The sequence below is a fragment of the Alosa pseudoharengus genome, unplaced genomic scaffold (assembly GCF_046254945.1).
Source record: "Alosa pseudoharengus isolate Yale_2024_CS ecotype anadromous, Long Island Sound unplaced genomic scaffold, YU_APseudo_1.1 YU_APseudo_1.1_scf_12, whole genome shotgun sequence".
Taxonomy (NCBI): domain Eukaryota; kingdom Metazoa; phylum Chordata; class Actinopteri; order Clupeiformes; family Clupeidae; genus Alosa; species Alosa pseudoharengus.
In genome coordinates this window covers 20202707-20221829 of record NW_027468587.1, presented here as the reverse complement: position 1 = coordinate 20221829, position 19123 = coordinate 20202707, and the positions used below count along the sequence as shown (strand labels likewise).

The 19123-nt window shown below is 41.7% G+C and overlaps 1 protein-coding gene across 1 annotated transcript in view; it reads right to left on the bottom strand.

Moving 5' to 3' along the window:
- Positions 1-19123, bottom strand: part of ubxn11 (UBX domain protein 11) — a 133191-nt gene that overhangs the window by 1361 nt on the left and 112707 nt on the right. The window contains exons 2-13 of the mRNA XM_076280436.1: positions 5044-5121; positions 4915-4952; positions 4644-4757; positions 3650-3750; positions 3013-3067; positions 2742-2809; positions 2331-2451; positions 1626-1843; positions 842-919; positions 441-582; positions 233-336; positions 73-146 (exon numbers count right to left, since the gene is read on the bottom strand). Of these exons, the coding sequence (XP_076136551.1) occupies positions 73-146; positions 233-336; positions 441-582; positions 842-919; positions 1626-1843; positions 2331-2451; positions 2742-2809; positions 3013-3067; positions 3650-3750; positions 4644-4757; positions 4915-4952; positions 5044-5121 (1191 nt within the window). The remainder of the gene's footprint in view (positions 1-72; positions 147-232; positions 337-440; positions 583-841; positions 920-1625; positions 1844-2330; positions 2452-2741; positions 2810-3012; positions 3068-3649; positions 3751-4643; positions 4758-4914; positions 4953-5043; positions 5122-19123) is intronic.

Sequence of the window (19123 nt, the reverse complement as noted above, 5' to 3'; positions counted from 1 at the left end):
CATGTGTGCAGTGGGTGTGTGCAGTATAGTATTTGACGTTTGTGCATTGGGAGTGAGTTGTAGCCTGATTACCTCTCGTGTAAGGTCTGTAGTGCCGGGGTGTCTACAATGATCACAGAAGGGTGCTGCTCTTCCACAGCAGAACCCTACACCACATAGAGAAAGAGACTCACCAAACAATTCAGTTATTTTGAAGCCTTGCAGAATAATTACAAATCCCATCCCTGCTTACCTTTAAATGGTTTCTTAACGAGTCACGAATGTCGATCACCTTTCCAGCTTTGATGACTGTCTTTGGTAGCTTCCTCAAGAACTGCTCTGTGGACACCGCCTTGCCTAGAAACCCAACAAATAATCACATGGCATGGTTTAAGACGTACAGGGTCTCCCTAATGCATAAACCTAGTGAGGTCTCCACAGGAGGTGCGGTACTCTCAGACCTGATGCACAGCTGGTGCCCTGAGTTGTGTCCAGGCTTTGAGCTGAGGTCTCACTGGACGCTTCACACACCAGCTGACCCTTGCCAGGAAAGTCCTTCTGCTCTCGCCGGTCTTTGTATACCTCCTCTCGCCTGTCCTGTACCTATGAGCGCACACCGTAAACCGTAAATAAGCAGAAAGAATATGGCAACAGTATAGCTGACGTTCAAAAAGAGTTATTGTGTTCAAATCCCACCTTCTGGCAGGTGCAGGACAAAAAATCTTACTCCAGTGAAAAAAATATATAATGCCCAATTTAATTAAATATGGGAGTTTAAGCAGTGTTGCGGACATTATATATTTTTTTCACAAACAGTATAGCTGACATACAGATGTATGTAGACCTCGCCGTGCACGCTCACCTGGAAGGGAACCCCATCAGGAAACCGCTCCTGCAGCTCTGAGGGGAAATAGCCATCCGTCAGGTCCTGCATGCACTGCTGTGAAGGCACAAGCACAGGCAGGGAACCATGAAGAACGTCTAGTCTTAAAAAGCTTCAGGAACCATGAAGAACGTCTAGTCTTAAAAAGCTTCAGGAACCATGAACGTCTAGTCTTAAAAAGCTTCAGGAGCGGGCTGCACCAACAGGACTTAGGACCAGTCTTAAACTAAGACTGGCGTAACTCAACGTTCTATGTCTAAAATTATGTTGCGCCTGTTGCACCACGCTGATTTCTGTTGGTGCAACAGGCGTTAGATATGGGCCTAAGACCAGTCTTAACAAAGAGTTACTTAGCACTTAGGGCCGGCGTAGCAAAGACTAGTTGGTGCAACCTGCTCCAGTTGTCTCCATTCTTTGGTTCTCTTCAGTGCCAAGTGCTCTCGTCACAGTTGGCCTCATGTGCCTCTTCTGATAAATCACATCACTTTAGACTCCTGCCTTCACAAGGAAGGCAAACAACTGCAGCTAACATTCTGTTCAAATGATGCCTTGCTTTAAACAGAAGCCCTAAATCTGGCAAGAAACCCACACAACACAATGGGATGCAAAAACGGTTGTGTTACACTCTCGAGACAGCTTCCGTTGGCTGTGATGCTTGCTTCCCTATTGTGAGCTGACTCTAACCCTGACCCTAACTGGCCCTGCATTGGAATGGACCAGATGACTTTCATCTGATGTCAAGGTGGTCTCTCCTGAGGGCTACCTGGGTGCTGGGCTCGTTGTAGGAGCGGAAGGGCCCGCTGAACATCACAATGCCGTTGCTGTACAGCTGTAAGGGAATGGACGTCCGCTGGGCCAGCTGGGCGCCCCCAGGCACGGCCTTCACGTAGGACTCCCCCTCGCCCGCCAGCACATTCAGCTCCCGGATGTTTGCCAGCACGAGGTCAAAGTTCATCCTGAACTCTCCCGCCCTGGAGGTGGCTGCAAAGACAGGATCCAACAGGACTGATGACGGCGGCCTACAATAATGAGTGATGAAATCCACAAAACTGACAAGGTTTCAAATTAAATTAATCGAACACACAACTATATCACGTTTTGTTGAGTGACATTCGAATGAGTTGACTGTCATATTCAAATTTGCAGTGGTCTCTTAATTTTGAATATGACCATCAACTCATTTGAATGTCACTCAACCGTAGGATGACATCAGAAAAATGTGCAGTGGTCTCTTCATTTTTTCCAGAGCTGTAGTTGAGTATCATCTGCATAGCAGTGATGGGCAAATCCATGATGACAGCGGCCTACTATAATGAGTGGTGAAATCCACAAAACTGACAAGGTTTCAATGAAATGAATGGAATACACACAACTACTGCAGATGACGTTTTGTTGATAGTGTGCTTTTGAGTCCTAACTTCAATAGTACATCTGGTGAACTGTGTAATACCAGTGTGCTCTCTTGTACCTGGCTCCCATAGGCTTTGCTTTGTGTGTTTGTCTGCATCTTCCATGTCAGAGCTGGGTTCATCAGCACGCCTGTCACCACTGTTTCCTATCCAGATCATGCCATAATCAGCCAGGAATTGCTGTGGGGAAGACATTTCATGTCTGTCATTTCTTTATATGCTAAATGAACATTTTCATATCATCTACTTCAACCCTTGCAACAAAAGAGGGAAGTGAATGGTGTGTTTTTTTGCCGTTGTTTTAAAAAAAAAAATTTTTGTAAAGGTGAATGCTGAACTCCAAGCATGTGTGTGTGTGTGTGTGTGTGTGTGAAATGAAATAATCCATTCATTTGCAAGAATTTGATATTCATAGTAAATGAAAATAGTAAACTTGTCTGTTAAATGATTGTCTGCCTGGTGTCTTTCACCTCCATTTCCCACACTTGCTTCTGCAGGTTGTGACATTTCTCAACCAGTTCCTCTTTGCAGTTTTGTTCTGAACAACACAGACAGATATCATAGCAGGACATAACTACTCATTTGATGCCACTGTTTATAAACTGTGAAGTTTGGGGGAAATTGTCAGATCTGTAGAGGCGTTATTTACCTTCACATTAAAGAGGAAGGAAATAACAGCACTATTTGTGCAGTGAACATTTATCAGATTCTCTTTTGGATAATCAAAGTGTGAAAAAATACCTTTAGACTTCTTCTGAAACTTCAACTTCTCTTCCAAAACAGCTATTGTCTTTTCCTTTAGGTGAGAAGAGAAGGGAGTTAAAGTGGTTCTCAACCGGTATGTCGTGAGGTTAAGTGGGGTGTGCTGTGGAATTTTGAGGAACCTAATGCGCTTTCATACAGATTTGCGAAATAGACTAGAGGGCTATTTTTAAATGCATCAATGACACAGCTTCTTAATTAAAACAGTTTTGAGTAGTCATTTAAAGTTGTTGTTATTAAGTAGCCTAATAGACTACAGATCTGTTACACAGCTCAGTGAACATGTGAGCATGTACCCATCGCTGTAGTCTCAACTCATAAACACTCTGTATAGAAAATAAATAATGTGTATGATGCTTCATAATACGTAACTAAGTTGGGAGTGCCTCAGCGTTTTAGTTTGACCTTTGATGTGCCTTAGCCCCAAAAAGGTTGAGAATCTCTGCTGTAGGCCTTCTGTGTACTGTGTACAGCAGCTTGTGCCTATATGGTTTCTGATGCATGTTTCTGATTGGATGTTAAAACAGAACATGGAAGAGGTGGTTGCAGTGGTGTGGATACAGTTCTACTTATGGAGAGTTAGGCTAACTCTCTTAATGTGTGTGTGGCCTCTTGCCTTCCTTTGAATGTCCAAAGCTTGGGCCTTCACTTTGATCTCTAGCTGGGCCAGCTTCTGCATCATAGTGGACATCAGCTCAAAATCTGTAGGAGGGGGGTCTGGTGACAGATACAGTGAGCAGATGTTATGTAGGAACTACAACCAAGACTGACAATGTACACCAACTTAGCAAATTACACTGGTAAGTCTGTGTATCCTCCCTTAACACTGCTTTTCAGTTATAGGTTAAGATATAGACCCTTTTAAGAGAGTTCCATTATCAGCATCATAGTTAGCCCCTATGTTATCTTAATGCAGAGGAAGTAGATTGGGGCCCAAATAGAACGTTCAAGCATTGTTTTTGTTTTTATTGTTTAACCCTTAAAGGAGTACCGTCACACCGGTGTGATGGGAATGTTGAGAAATGAACGTTCTAAAGAATATCTGGGTTCATTGAATTCAACATAGAATTTTAGAACCTTCAATTGTTGCGGAACTTAGAATGTTCAAAAACCTACACCTTTAAGGGTTAAAGGGTCTATACTGTAGGTAGTACAGTTTCACAATGTGTGGCCTAACCGGAAACTACAAATCACCTTCAAACTGTGTGAAAGCTGATGTGAAACTAAATGGGCTGGTGCACTCAAAGCATTCTACTGTTGGCGCCTCTCATGTCCTACTTATGGCAAAAAAACAGTTATACAGGGCAGCAAGCCTATTAGTCAGGAACAGGTGTGGGTTCAGTATGTCAAGGGCACTTCAACACAGAGGAGGGGGAGTCAGACCAAGGTTATCCGATTAGCCTCCCCCTTCATCCTGATCCCCATACGTTTGAGTGCAGAATGGACCTCATCAGGGCAATGTTAAGCTAAGCAAAAAAGAGAAGCTTCATGTGCTGCACTGCAAGGAGACAGGATGTGGGTACATGTTTGCTGGTATACTCCAGCAATCTACAGCTGCAGAGGATGGCAGGATTCACCTCAAAGCAAAGGAGGGAGTGAACAGAACTTACAGTCAGCTGCTCTCCCCCTCTGTGACATCTTTGAGGAAGCGGCACCATCAGCGTTTGAACGGTTTGAGTGACACCTTCTGGAGAGGATGTCTTTCAACGCACCCAACTCATTTTCTGAAGAGAAATTCAAACCAACACAACATAAATCCCTCCTACCCCAGCCCAAACACACCACAACACATACATAACATAGGCTACAGATAGTGACATCACAGCACATAATGGACAACAAAATCAACTGCACTATGGCCTAAAAAAAAAAAAAACTTACCCATGGATGAACTTTGCTTGAAGGGCACTTTTTTTCTCCTGTACATAATACATTGTTATGCTATTGCATTTGCGACCAAAAGTAGCCTAAACTGGAAAATATTTGTACATAAATCTCGCTTTAATTTACCCTTCATCCAGAGATCCAGGCAGGGGTGCTCTACGGTTTTTCCCCAACAGAGATAAAGGTGAGCTCATTTTAAACAAACTGAAAGCAAAGCGGTAAAAAAAACGTGGATCAGGGCACGACGAATCCTAAATTAAAAACAGTTTTCCTGCAAATTTGCAACATTGTTGTGTGCGGAAAGTAAATGTTCAACTTACCTGGCCAAGGCTACTTGATTATCGTTTGCAACATTCTGAGCATCAAACTCAAGGAAATTCAATGGAACGCTGACGTACCAGGTGACTTTGTTTGGAATTGGTTACCGTGGGTACGTGGGGCCGAGCCACCCTGGCCTATTCTGTAGTGGCGTAGGCATACTAGGCTACATATTAAATGTGTGTAAATTAGTTTAGGCTACATGCAAAATATAAAATGCACTCATATAAATGTACAAATGCGCATAGCCTAGGTTATTAAAACCAACTTGTGGTACCAAGCCTATCTGCCAACGTCTACGCTTTTATTCCGCTAGATGGCAACAAAAGACAATTTTGTTTTTGCAAGTTAGGCTAATTTATGATGATTGGTAAATAAAATAAAGTCCCACTGAATTGACCTCAGAAGGCCTGATTGATCTTATCTTCAGATCCTACTACCCACCAACCAACATCCCACCCCTGCTCTGACTACTCCATCATACATGCTGGAATCATGCAGAATTCTCTGCGAAAGGATGCAGTTTGCCATCCTCAAAGTGATTGTTGGATCAGATAGATAGATAGATAGATAGATAGATAGATAGATACTTTATTGATCCCTAGGGGAAATTCAAGATCAATGTTTTTCTTCAAAGGATTTCCTACATATTCCCTCCAAAATCCAAAATGCTTTGCTTACCCATGCTAAAGTTGACAAAAAAGAGAAATAAAAAAAATTGATCTTAATGCCTTCATTTTTAGAGAGATTTACATGGGGTAGGCTACTTTCCATAAGATCATTTCTCAATGCAAATCAAACCAGCTACTAGGCTAACTGAAATAAAACCATGCCAATCTCTAGGTATGGTGAAGGGTATGTAATGATGTGTGGCGCACTGTGCGTACAATTTTTTCACAGCTTTATTTATGAAATCATTCAATATTAGCCTACAACAATAAAAAAAACACTTGTGTGACAACTAGCCTATATTTATTGACTCATGTGCAATCTGAATATTGGCATTATTCCGAATAAAACCGGAATATGGTGTGCATGGAAATCATAGACTATAAAATATGAAAACGTAGCATTGCCATGCCTTGGCCTGTGTGGCGTGGCTTGCATGGGTCAATTCTGACGCTTAAAAACACAACGTTCCATTCAATTATAGGATAATAGCCTAAATCATTCAGTCATGAAAAGAAAACAACAGCAGCAGCTTCATATTTTTCAGGCGTTTACCGTAACGTTAAAAGACGCACTGTTCTTAGCAGTGATGCTGACACTGACAGCAGCGAGAGATTGTCCTCTACGGTCACGGTCTACACATGTTTAAAATGTTGAATTGTTTGGTTTCCTCTGTAGGCTTATTTTAAAAAAATAAAGCACTGTTTGGAACAAGGATTCAGGACAATGCGTAGAGCAGAGGTCCTCAACCTTTTTGGGGCGTCATGACGAGTAGGGTTGGTGCGGGTGTTAAAAATCCTTGACTGCGTAGGCTTGTCATGGAAAACCAAAACAGCAGTGCTATGTATTTAGAGTGTCGTGAGCAAATCGTTATTGTTAGTAGATTACCAGAACTGTGTTTTTCTCTATCGCAAATTGCGACATAAACTTGTTTTTTTCTTTCCCTTTTTCGCGGGTTGGGCAGTGAAGTTAATGCGCATAAGGTATGTTCACCTAATTTGAGCCAGAGCCCCTGCTCTGTAACGGTATTCCTGTCCATCCCAAACTGCGTTTAAATAGTGTGTTTAGCAACCAGAATTTTAAAAAAAATTCCCGGGGGAGAAATCTACCTCATCCCAGAACTTTTAAAAAGCTTGAAACACCCCTATAGCCCACGTAGCCTGCAGCCAGTGTTGTAAAAGTTAGACGCTTCATGCGGTAGGCTATTTGATAAGGGATGACATGGGTAGGTTGACGTGACTAAGAAGGGCTTTCTGTTCCAATTTATGTAAAGGTTTTTCTTAGACTCAATAAAGAGAGGCCTACATAATAGTCTAGCCTACATTTACCAAAAACGCAAATCTTGTAAATAACCGGGGGGGGGAGGGGGGGCACCTATGGTGCGTACTATGGAATAGAACCCAATGCACCCCTGTGTGGGTCTATTTTAATTCCAAAGGGAACTTTATGAGGATGCATAGAGTAGTACACTCTGGTAATGAGTAATGATGCACGTTACTTTTGCCACTTGTATCGCGGGGAGACACAGACACATGGCCCATTGCTGCACCTTAGATGGGCGGCCTAAATAATTCCTTCTCGCTCTGGAGCGTTGTGGCACTCATGTGCAGTATGTGGTGTGTCGGGCCACCGTCTGCTCAGCAGTTGTTTTACAGAGGCAAAAAGGGACAAGGGCGTTTAGCTGTTAACATATGCAAACACCTGAAAGCTGGTAGTCTGCTTGTATTAATGTCTCCTAAAGACAAACACTAAACAAAGCCTTTCTGCACAGGGGGAGAATGGGAGGAAGTTAAACGTGTAGGGTGGGGGAGGGCAGGGCGGGGGCATCGTTTCTTGGAATTAAGCTGAATAGGAACCTTGCAACCCTCTGTTATGTAGCTGAGAAAGACTTGATGGTCTTTTCACACCTCTGTGTGCTTGTCTTTCACCTAGTCATGCAGCTGCATTTTCATGCAAGTATTTGTTTTGTAACTGCTGAACTCCTCTACTGCGCTGAATACTCTGCACACAGTATTGTGCTCTGTGGTAAAAGATGATGCCTATCTCCAACTTCTAGTTTAAAGGGAGAACATGTTTTGGACTGACCCACATCCTTGCCTTTTAAATACTATAAAAACTGACACTACAGTGTGGCACAAAGTATTTTACCTGTTTTGCATTTCCTCTGTGAAGACTTGAATAACATGCCAGAAGTCCTATTGAAATGTCTGGAAATAATTTATTAATGAAATGATGTTAAGTACTGCACATAGTCCGTGGTCATGACCAGACTGCACAGAGAATGTTAGTGTGTGAGCGTGTGTGTGAGTGACTAAGAGCTAAAACAACCAGTTAAGCCAGCTGTTTTTGCAACACTAAAATATATCTATTTTTGTCTTAAATTTCACATATTTTAGAAATAAAGTTTGTTTTCAATAACTTGAGTCGTTTGTGTTCCTTTATCTGCATTCAAATTAAGCATTGCAAAACACTTGGGTGTCATCATGTAGACTGAAAACAGGATATCTGTAAGGATAGCTATGCTGGGTGTGAAGTTGTGCATTATTGTGACCATGTATATGAGTGTTTTTGTGTCCCCAGATTTCTGTGTGTGTGCTTGTATCTGTATGTGTCCATCAGTAAGGTTGAAGCAACAGAGCAGCACTGGGTGTGAGGCCGCAAGCTGCAAGTGTTTGGGTGTCATCGTCATAGCGTCGTCGTGGAAACACACTGATGATGTTGTATGGAGAGGAACCTGAGCATCTAGTGATTGAAGCCAAATACAAATCTGTTAGTTGGGTCTGTTGCAAAATATCATTCAAAACTTCACACTACTTTATGAGTTGCTAACACTTTTTGAAAAAAACAGCTTCTTTTAAAAGCATACCTCAAAGACACAGGGCAGGAATATTTTCAAGTTGGTTCTTGCAAATACAATTAGTCTCCAACAAATTCAGATATTGCTTGAGTGTAAACAAATTGCTCTTTAGATGCCCATAACGTTTTAGACATATCAAATAACACCAATGGTCTAATTGACATATTTCAAAATGACTTAGGCAAGACAGGATAGAAAAAGAAAGGTAGATTATATTGTGAGAGAGTTAGAGGGAGAGAAATGGCTCTTAAAATAAGGCAGGAAAAGAAGAGAGAGCGATAGAGAGAGAGAGACAGAGAGAGACAGAGAAGGGCGGGGGGACTTTCCCAAGTGACCAAAGGAGCAGTAAGAATCGACAGTGGTCGGAAAAAGATCACCGTTTGATGTCCGTCCATTTCACTTTTTGTTGCAGCTGCCTTCTGTGGCCACTAGGTGACGCCACCTTGGCACCTCCTCTCAGGTAGCGAGACAGGCGTGTCTCAAGATCTCAGGATCTGCACCCCCCATTTCGCTAAATGAATGACGCGCATTTCAGTGTTCCATTCCTCACCACCAAAGAAAGGTCGTAGCGTAGCCCTACCAGAGGTGTTGGCCTACAAGATACAAAGTAAATCGACATGACTCGTACGGAACGTTATGGGATTGTAAGCCTATGCTGTAAGTAGTAGGCCTACCGTCACAGACAGATGTTTTTTTTTACATGTTAAGCAATGGAATTGGTAGCCTATATGAAATAGCCTGCATTTGCATGTCTTGATAGATAGGCATATAGCCTATCATAGGCTATCTTGAGAATAAAACCAGGCGCGTAGCAAGCGTGGGGGATGTGGGTGTTATAACGTACACACTTTTCCTGGAACACGATTCTATCCCCCACACTTTTTGTCAGATTAAAACGAAAGTAAAATATGGAAATAAACGCTCACGTAAAGAGTTGGAACCGTATGTCTAATAAGGGTGGGCTCTGATAACGCACACACAGAGAGACACAAATAAGTCTGTTGATTTGATTGAACGGTCATCCAGCCAATCACATCAAGTTAGCGTCAGTGAATAACCCGAGCCGCTCTGATCAAATTCAAAGTGTGCGTCTTTCAAGGCTGCTTGAGTCTGCATTATAAAGTCTGCAGTGATCAGATATGAGGTAGAATTGAAATGATAATTGTTACCACATTATTAGTAAACCAAAATTCACTGTCTCTCTGACAGTTTTTGTCACAATGTAGAAATGCACGAGTCAAAGTGAAAGCGGGGGTGCGCGCACCAAGGGCCTTGGCTACTGTTCTCATTATTCTCTGTCTATGATCTGCAGCTTTTCTCAAACTATGGGCCTCCTCAACAATTAGCTTACTGGTCCACGTAGCCGCGAAATTAAGTTATGCCTGGTGCTTCACGTCTGATAATTTGCAGGAAAATTGGCTAAAAGTTTCCCAAATCAGAAATAGCCTTCTTATTAATTTGGTGTCATCAACTATATAGACATCCAGGCCAGCACATATACGTCTCCAAGACGCTTGGAAAAGATCTGAACAGCTTACATCGCGTTCCATTTAGAACATCTTATTTGATCTTATTGATCTTACAAACGTCGGCGGCATTTCACTGTCAATGTGTGTCGTTCTACATGTACTACAGATCTCAATGTCTTAAATACGATCGCGTTCCATTTAGAACATCTTATTTTGATTTTACAAACAGCGGCGTCAAGACACATTTGAGTTCTACATCTGAGAACTACTTTCAAATCTCTCCTCAATCCTCCACCACCACCATCAACTACTTCACTGTCAGCAAATGACTTTGCAACATTTTTCACTGAAAAAGTTGCTAAAATAAGTGCTCAGTTTGATGCTCCTATAAGGAGGGCTTTGCCTTGTGTTAGTATGACCCCATCATTTGACTCTTTCTCTCCTCTTGATGAGGAAGCAGTCTCTCAATTGCTTCAGCGATGTCGTCCAACAACATGCCCATTAGATCCTGTCCCGTCCACTCTTCTACAGTCTATCTCACCCGCTGTTCTACCAGCAGTCACACATGTATTTAATGCTTCTCTCAGTTCTGGAATAGTTCCTTATTCTTTTAAACAGGCTAGGGTTACACCTCTGCTAAAGAAAAGTACACTTAATCCAACTGAGGTGAAGAACTACAGACCTGTCTCCCTTCTTCCTTTCTTGTCAAAGGTTTTGGAGAAAGTGGTCTTCAAGCAAGTTTGTGACTTTCTTCATCAGAATAATCTACTAGACCCTATGCAGTCTGGTTTCAAGAGTGGTCATTCTACTGAAACTGCTCTTCTGTCTGTGACTGAAGCATTGAGAGTAGCTAAGTCCTCTGCTCAGTCATCAGTATTAATTCTACTAGATTTATCTGCAGCCTTTGATACTGTTAACCATGACATTCTCCTATCTATACTATCTGAACTGGGAATTTCTGGAAAAGCTCTTGACTGGTTTGAATCTTACCTTAAAGGGCGTTCTTTCAACGTGTCTTGGCAGGGACAGGTATCTAAGTCTCATGCCCTCACCACAGGTGTGCCTCAGGGATCAGTATTAGGACCCTTGCTTTTCTCTATTTACACCACTTCTTTAGGTGATACCATTCGCTCCCATGGATTTGACTATCACTGTTATGCAGACGACACTCAACTTTACCTGTCTTTCCCACCTGATGACTCCAGTGTTTCCCACCGGATTTCTGCATGCCTTAAGGATATATCAGCCTGGATGAAAGATCGGCACCTTCAGCTTAATCTCTCAAAAACAGAGTTTTTGGTGTTTCCAGCTAAAACAGCTATTCCCCAACAGATTAACATCCAGCTTGACTCAACTTCACTGACCCCAACTAGATCGGCACGAAACTTGGGCGTTGTAATTGATGACCGACTTAACTTCTCTGAGCATATAGCTTCTATTGCAAAATCATGCCGGTTTATGCTTTACAACATTAGGAAGATCAGACCTTATCTGACACAAGATTCCACACAACTTCTTGTTCAGACCATGGTCATCTCTAAGCTGGACTATTGTAATTCACTATTAGCTGGCTTACCCGCTTGTGTAACAAGATCATTACAGCTGATTCAAAATGCTGGAGCACGCCTGGTCTTCAATCAGCCAAAGAGGACACATGTAACTCCTCTCCTAGTTACTCTCCATTGGCTCCCTATAGTAGCCAGAATTACATTTAAATCTCTCACTTTGGCCTATAGGACACTAACTAGATCTGCTCCTAGTTATTTTAATTCAATAATCAAGCCTTACATCCCCAACCGCCCACTGCGGTCTTCTGGTGAGCGTATGTTGTGTCGACCAGTCATAAAAACTGGGTCTAATTCCAGACTCTTTTCTTCAGTGGTTCCATGTTGGTGGAATGAACTGCCCAGTGCTCTCCGTTCCTGTGGTAGTTTTGGGTCGTTTAAGAGGGGTCTAAAGACATTCCTATTCAACATATACTTAGTTGTTTAAGCGCTTATGTGTTATGGTTTATATAATGTTGTTTTATTTTAATTGGGCTGTTAATTAATTTGACATTATTGTTTATTATTGATATTCTCCTTAATGTAGTCTTAGCATGTTATTGTTTTTATATTATTGATTGAATTGACATTATTGTTTTATTATTGCCTTTCCCCTTTTTTACATTGCTTTTTTATTAGGCTATTGATTGAATTGATATTGTTGTGTACTACAACTATTCTCCTTACTATATTTGACCTAGATTTTAATCTGTTCCCTGTTCATTTTTAAATATTATTATGTTGTTTTGTATTTATATGTCGCTTTGGACAAAGGCGTCTGCTAAATCCATAACCATAACCATAACCATAACTAGGATTTCCAGCATGTAGAACTCAAAGAACGCGTATGAGCGCTCATGCAAAGTGTGCGTCCCTGCAGCAAGTGAAAGGTAACGTGGGCTACAACACTCGTTTAATCAACAACGTGGCTTCCTGTAAATATTATTGAAAACAGCATAGAAACGTCTAATCATAATCTTTAAACTGACATTAATTAAGCTGGCTATATGCAACACAATTTATTTATATTCCCTTTGCATATGTTTGGGTAGACTTAAAACGTTTTTGAATTTGAGCTTACAGTTCTGTCATTATTTTGTGTCCTTTACATTTATACATAGGTATTATATTAATAGTCCAGTGATAGGCCTACCTCGAAATTAGGCTGTTGTCTGTTAGGCAATTTATTGTAGCCTGCTAACCATATGCACAAAACATAATTTCTGAAATGATTTCTTCATTTATAACATGAGATATGTCTCCATGTAGGGTAGTGTCAAATAGTGAAGTGATAGCAATCATGTAGGCCTACATGTCACATGAGCCACACATATGAGGGGCGCTGCTTGTTCTGTCCCTGCCAAACTGCATTAAAATGGTGTATTTATTTAGCAATCAGAATTTCAAAAAAGTTTCGGGGGAGAAACTCCCGGATACATGCCAATATAGTCCGCACCCCTCTCAGAAAATACTTACAACGTCCCTGTAGGGAGTTATTTATAATTTGGCCGGATTGTTTCACTTCCCTATCCCACAACCCCCACACTTTTAAAAAGCTTGATACGCCTCTGAATAAAACACTTACAACTGCGCAACTTGTACAACAAGTTATCGTGTCTGAAGGGCTTACGTCCGAAACCTCACGAATGAGTAAAATGATGAATGGGAGCCAACTGGTAGCCTATGCGTCTCGGTTCCTGTTCCTTGGTCCAACATCCAAACAGGATAACATTTTGGATGTGCGTGCATTAGCCTACTCTCGAAGTTACGATAGTTGTTCTCGTCGTTGGTTATCCGTCATTGTCAGTCGTTAACGTTTTACCATTAGCCAGAATTCCGCAAGGTGTGTCGGCTGGGATGGGACTTTTAGGCTAGCTTAGCCTACACTTAAATTACGCACTCACGCACTGCATTACATTACAATAGGCTACATTGGACGCACTACCCACGGGGGTCTATTTCACGCACGAGGCAAGTTGGAAGTGGTTTTCAGCCAAAGAGAGTGAAACGATGTCATGTTTATTGTGTGTGCTGGATATTTTCATTTCCAGACCTCTTCCCCGCAGTTTCTGCACTTGTCATGAAGTGCTCTGTGAATTCCATCAATGGAGTGACCACTTACAAGCTGTCTCCCGCTCCTGACAGCCATTGTGATACTCATTGGAGTCCCGGAGACGTGAGTAGAGAATACACAAAGTGATGTTTGTAGCCTAGGCTTTGAGTCAGATTGATGCCACCCAATTCTAAAAAAAAATACTGTCTCACTTAGAATCAATCTGAGGAGTCGTTCAAGCAGAGTGTGATTGATATGACCCGTGAGAAGATCTCCCTCAATACCTGCACGCCCAAGTTGAAATCTTTGACTGACTGTGAAAAAGACTCTGGACTGGTTTGTCACTTAACCTGCCATGTATCTTTGTTTTGTCATCTCGTTATCATCAGACATTGTTTCATGTATTATGAATTTTCTCACTTATGGTTTTTGTCACTCTATCCTACTGTAGCAGAGCTACAAATCTGACTGCTCATATGCTAAAAATATTCAGACATGAGACAGTTTTTTGGTTGCTTCAGGTAACAATAACTGGTTTAACTAATTTATCCAATTGTTACACAGCCAACTGCTCTGTGGCTGAGATTCCATTAAAACCTGTGCCAACTTCAGCACCAAACAGAGGTATGCAGTTTAAACCATCTCTCCTCTTATTCCTCACTTCCCCCTCCTCCCTCCATCTTCTGAATATTTCTCATGGACATCACAGTCAGTGTACACAGATCCTTGGGCATTTAGTCATCAAGTTTGCAGAAAAACTGAAGTTAACTACAGAAATATATTTTCTATGTTTTCGGTGGATGTTTAGATACAAAAAATTATTTACGTCTAGTTACATATAGATTATTCCACATCTGTTTCTCTTTTAGTCCATAATGCCTCAGATAGCAGTGGAGACAAAAAAGAAAGTCAAACATGTGGAGGTAAATATTGACCCGATTTGATAATGTTCCATGCTTAAATTTGATCACTTATGTCACAATTATCTGCATTTCTAAGCCTGTCACTTCATACAATTTCACATATTCTGCACCGGTATTGGTATGGCAATTGTTGTGTAAAGATGAACTGCTGAATTGCTATCTCATGACTTGCTAACTCATTAAAAATTCCTTGATAACGCAGTGGTCTTGCGCTCATGTGCCTTACAATTTAGGCTACTGAAAAGCCAATTCCTCTGTACACCCTTCCGTACACTCTTGCACACTGTTGTCAGTGAACTCAACACTGAATGTCAGAGACACCAGTGATTTAACACATGCATTATTAGCTGAGACTATAATGCATCCAAAATGCATGTAACTACAAGTGAATGTGATTCTGACATGAGATATTTTTATTCATCTCATCCTAGTCACTTTCCATGTTTTCTTTTGCATGACCTGTGTGTCCTAGTGCTGTGCATCACTCTGGTTGTGGGCACTGTGGGTACTGTGGGGATTGTGGGGATTGTGGGGCTCTTGCTGTGGAAATTCAGTAAGAGTGTTGGACATATTGTGCGTAACATCTGTAACAGGTACGTTGTATGTATCACCCCAGGCCTTTTCCCCACACACACTGGTTAAATGTATTCACTGTACAGTAAGCGAATTTGTAAGGAAGTCTAATAATAGTCAATGATTTGAAGATTCGATTGAAGGAGCCTAATTCGACTGCTAATCTTGCAGTCAAGTAGTCACAAAAGGACTTTCCCAATCTCTTTAAATTGGGATTATATTTTCTATTTGTATGAGTGAATAGCTCAGATACATCACTTGTATCTGGGGATATCTACTAAGGTCTAAGGTCATTAACAGTTTTTATCTTTGGTTTTTGTCAGATGCTCTCCAAGTTATCAGCCTGGGAAGATGAATGATCATAATTCAGTAACGTATAGATTTTCAAGTGAGTATAGTTTGCTGTAGTGAATATCAAAGGCCTCCTCATGAATATCTCTTAGCCACACATAATATGAATGAAGCTACCAGAAACATGTAATGTCTGGTAGCTTTCTTTTTTGTGAAGGAAGAGTAATATTGAGATATTGTTCCTGTCTCCATAAGTTGTTTTTTCTGAGACAGTCTTTCCTGTGTTACCTCTTCATTTGTGTGTGTTGCCATGTGGGTGTTCTTCGTTCTAACTCCTACTTTACTAACAGGAGAAATGGGGAAAACCGACACCATCAGTCAAGTCTGACCTCTGCTCATCATTGAGCTGATTGGATCAAACAGCAGGTCCACCGTGAGTTCTGCGAATTGGATTTCCAGCGTCTAGCCTACTCCAGCCTACTCTAATCAGACTGCTGAAGACTTCAGATCGGTGTTTCCGGAGATCTACAGACGCCAGCCCAAGGACTTGGTTGGACTGTTCAAGAACATCATGCTGTGTTCCTATTCCAAGTGGAATTATCCATGGATATTTTATTGTTTGTAACTGAACTTTGATTGAATTGGATGGAAAACTACACTCTTTTTACATCATATGGTGTGCAACCATACACAGAAACAACATGTTTCACATGACAATATTATACATATTTAAAAAGGGGATACATGGACTCAAGGTTCCAACAAATTGTTATCATTTGACAAATTCCAGGTTGACAAGGGAATAAAGCAATGTGTATGGTCAGTTTGCCTTAAGAGCATAGCTCCTTAAATGTGTAAGGTTCTTGTTTATAAGAAAGCATGTTCCATGGCCATGTCACACATGTGTGGCACACACACACACACACACACACACACGCTCTTTGGGATTGGTTATGTAGCTTATCATTTCCAGACAGTCTATGATATATGTCAAGAATATGTGTAACAACTTGCATTGGCAACTGTGGGTCATTTTGGTTGTGGAAGAAAGAAAGAGGCTGAGGAGAAAATAGTTGAAGAATTGAAACTGTTTGTCACAGGTCAACCCAGCTCTGGTCCTGAGACGGGTTTTCCCTGTCCTTCTGAGGTCATAAGTCATGACGCACACCGATGATCCCACTTGTACTACAACTTCACCAGCCAGGTCTGACTTAAATCAGAAATATGAAAGAGGTACATGTTTACAAAGGTAGACATGTATTCAAATAAACATGACAGTAATATGTTTAACTAGGCCTGACAGTTTGGACCAGTTCCAGTCATTAAAAGTTTATCAAATAACTAGTAACATCTGTCAGCTGAAAGATACAGAGGAGAACACATGACCACCGGGCCAAAGGTGCTGCCTTACCACAGTGATCATAAGCAATTGAAATGTTTGATTTACCCCAAACTCCACAACCTCATAACACAATTGGGATGATATGTCTCATATCTTTGAGGAGCAAAAGGACTAGAAAGTGTGTGAGAGAGAGAGAGAAGCCAATGCCTGGACAGCAGGCCAAATTCCAGTGTAACATCACTCAACAATGCAGTGACAACCATAATCTGTCAGCGGAACTGCCATTTAGGTTAACAGCCGAATTAAATTAAAATATTTCTTTAGTAGCGCTCCTTTGTATGTGTGTGTCGGGGGCCTCAGGGAGATCTGTCTGACACGTGTGGCTCTCTCTATCTATCGCTTGGGGCACCGGGTGCTGGAATGTGTGATGAGGACTCTGTGGTCCTTTGGCCAAGGCTGTTTTACGCATCTGCATTGAATCGACGGCGTAGCCCCACAGAGCCCTTTGTGTTCCCATGTAGAGAGCAACATCTGAGAACCTGTCCCAGTTTCCATTGGGAACTGCTGAATCATGTGCATAAGCTGCTAAAACTAGCCAAGTCATACTATTACACTTATCAGGGCACTCACTTACCAATCTGCTATTAGTTCCCACCTTCGCACAAACCTAAAGACTTCCACCCTTGATGCCTTTAAGTCTGCTGGCTCTGCCGGATATTTTACACAAAACAACAGGAAAGATTATGACACTGTGACATTCCAGCAACCAGTACTTGATTTCAGAGTTTCTAATCTCACAGTATCTCTCTGCTTTGTGTGTGTTTGTGTATACTGCGCTCTCCAAACTCTCTGATGCAGTATTATGGTGGCTTCTGCTTACTCATGACATCAACCCCTGCAATCTATATTGTTTGAGGTAATCTTTTAAGGCCTCTGAGCTAAAACATCTGCTTGATAACAATCTCCCTGCCTCTCCATTCATCTCCTTCACGATTCAGCTCCCTTATTGCACTGGCCCTCTCTCACTCACACTCAGCCTCTCACACATAAAAGTCAAGAGGGATAAAGAGCACATTTGGTTTTAGCATGGCACTGAATGGAAAGGTAGGACCTACAAAGATATGTCCACAGTATTTGCATGACTGAGTAACACACCTCTGAATAAACAAAGCAATCACATCTTGCACACAACAGTAAAAATATGACTTCCACACTGGTGCTATTTTTATTGCATCACACACACACACGCGCGCGCGCACACACACGCAAACACACACACACTCACACAGAGAGAGAAAGAGAGAGTTGAAGGAAAGTCCCCTGGCAGTGAGCTGTCCCATAAAACTACCAGCGAATGGAAAAGTATTTTTTGCTCATGTTGTTAGTTTTATTATTGTGGTCTGATCCTAAGTCCCATCAGTCATCTTTCTCTTGTAAGGTTATGCACACACACACACAAATGTTTTGATCGAGTGGGACATGCAGGACTTGAGTCAGCCTTTCACAGAAACGTTTACTGAGGAATTTACAGGATGCCTCATGTTAACAGAATACAGTCTCTAGAGTCAAACTTTTGGAGCTACAGTAGAGTGGAAAGCATTTGGGGGGTACAGTACTTAATGTTTTTCACTCTTTCTCTTACGCTGGCTGACGGCTTTCAGCTCCTAGATAAAGAGGCGAGGAAGCAGGCAGGAGAGAGCCTCCCCGCTGGGTTGTGGACATGGCAATTGGCAAAGGCCAAGATCATAATGAGCTACTAATGGTAGCGGCTGCTTTGTGGTGTGGAGTTACAGCTGTAAAACAGGAAAGTGTGAGAGATGAAAGAAACATATTCATGCATGAGTGCGGCATGAGGGACATAAAGAATGATTTTGACGTTCTGTTACTTATACTCCGTTGTTTTCAATACAACCTCACCCATCACCACCGAACCACTGCGCCATGTATTTGTGTCGGTGCTGCTCAAACTTGTCAGCTCAATATTTCAGTACTGGTGTGCGTGGGCAAGTGACGGCACACACCGAAAGTGTCAGATCATTATGTCAGCGCCTATGTGTACTCATTTGTGTTACCACTTGAAATATGCACTAGTAGCTGAATCGAGAACAGGTACGACTGTGTTGACTCATCCTGTCATCCTTTCAAGTCAATGTAAAATTAATCATGG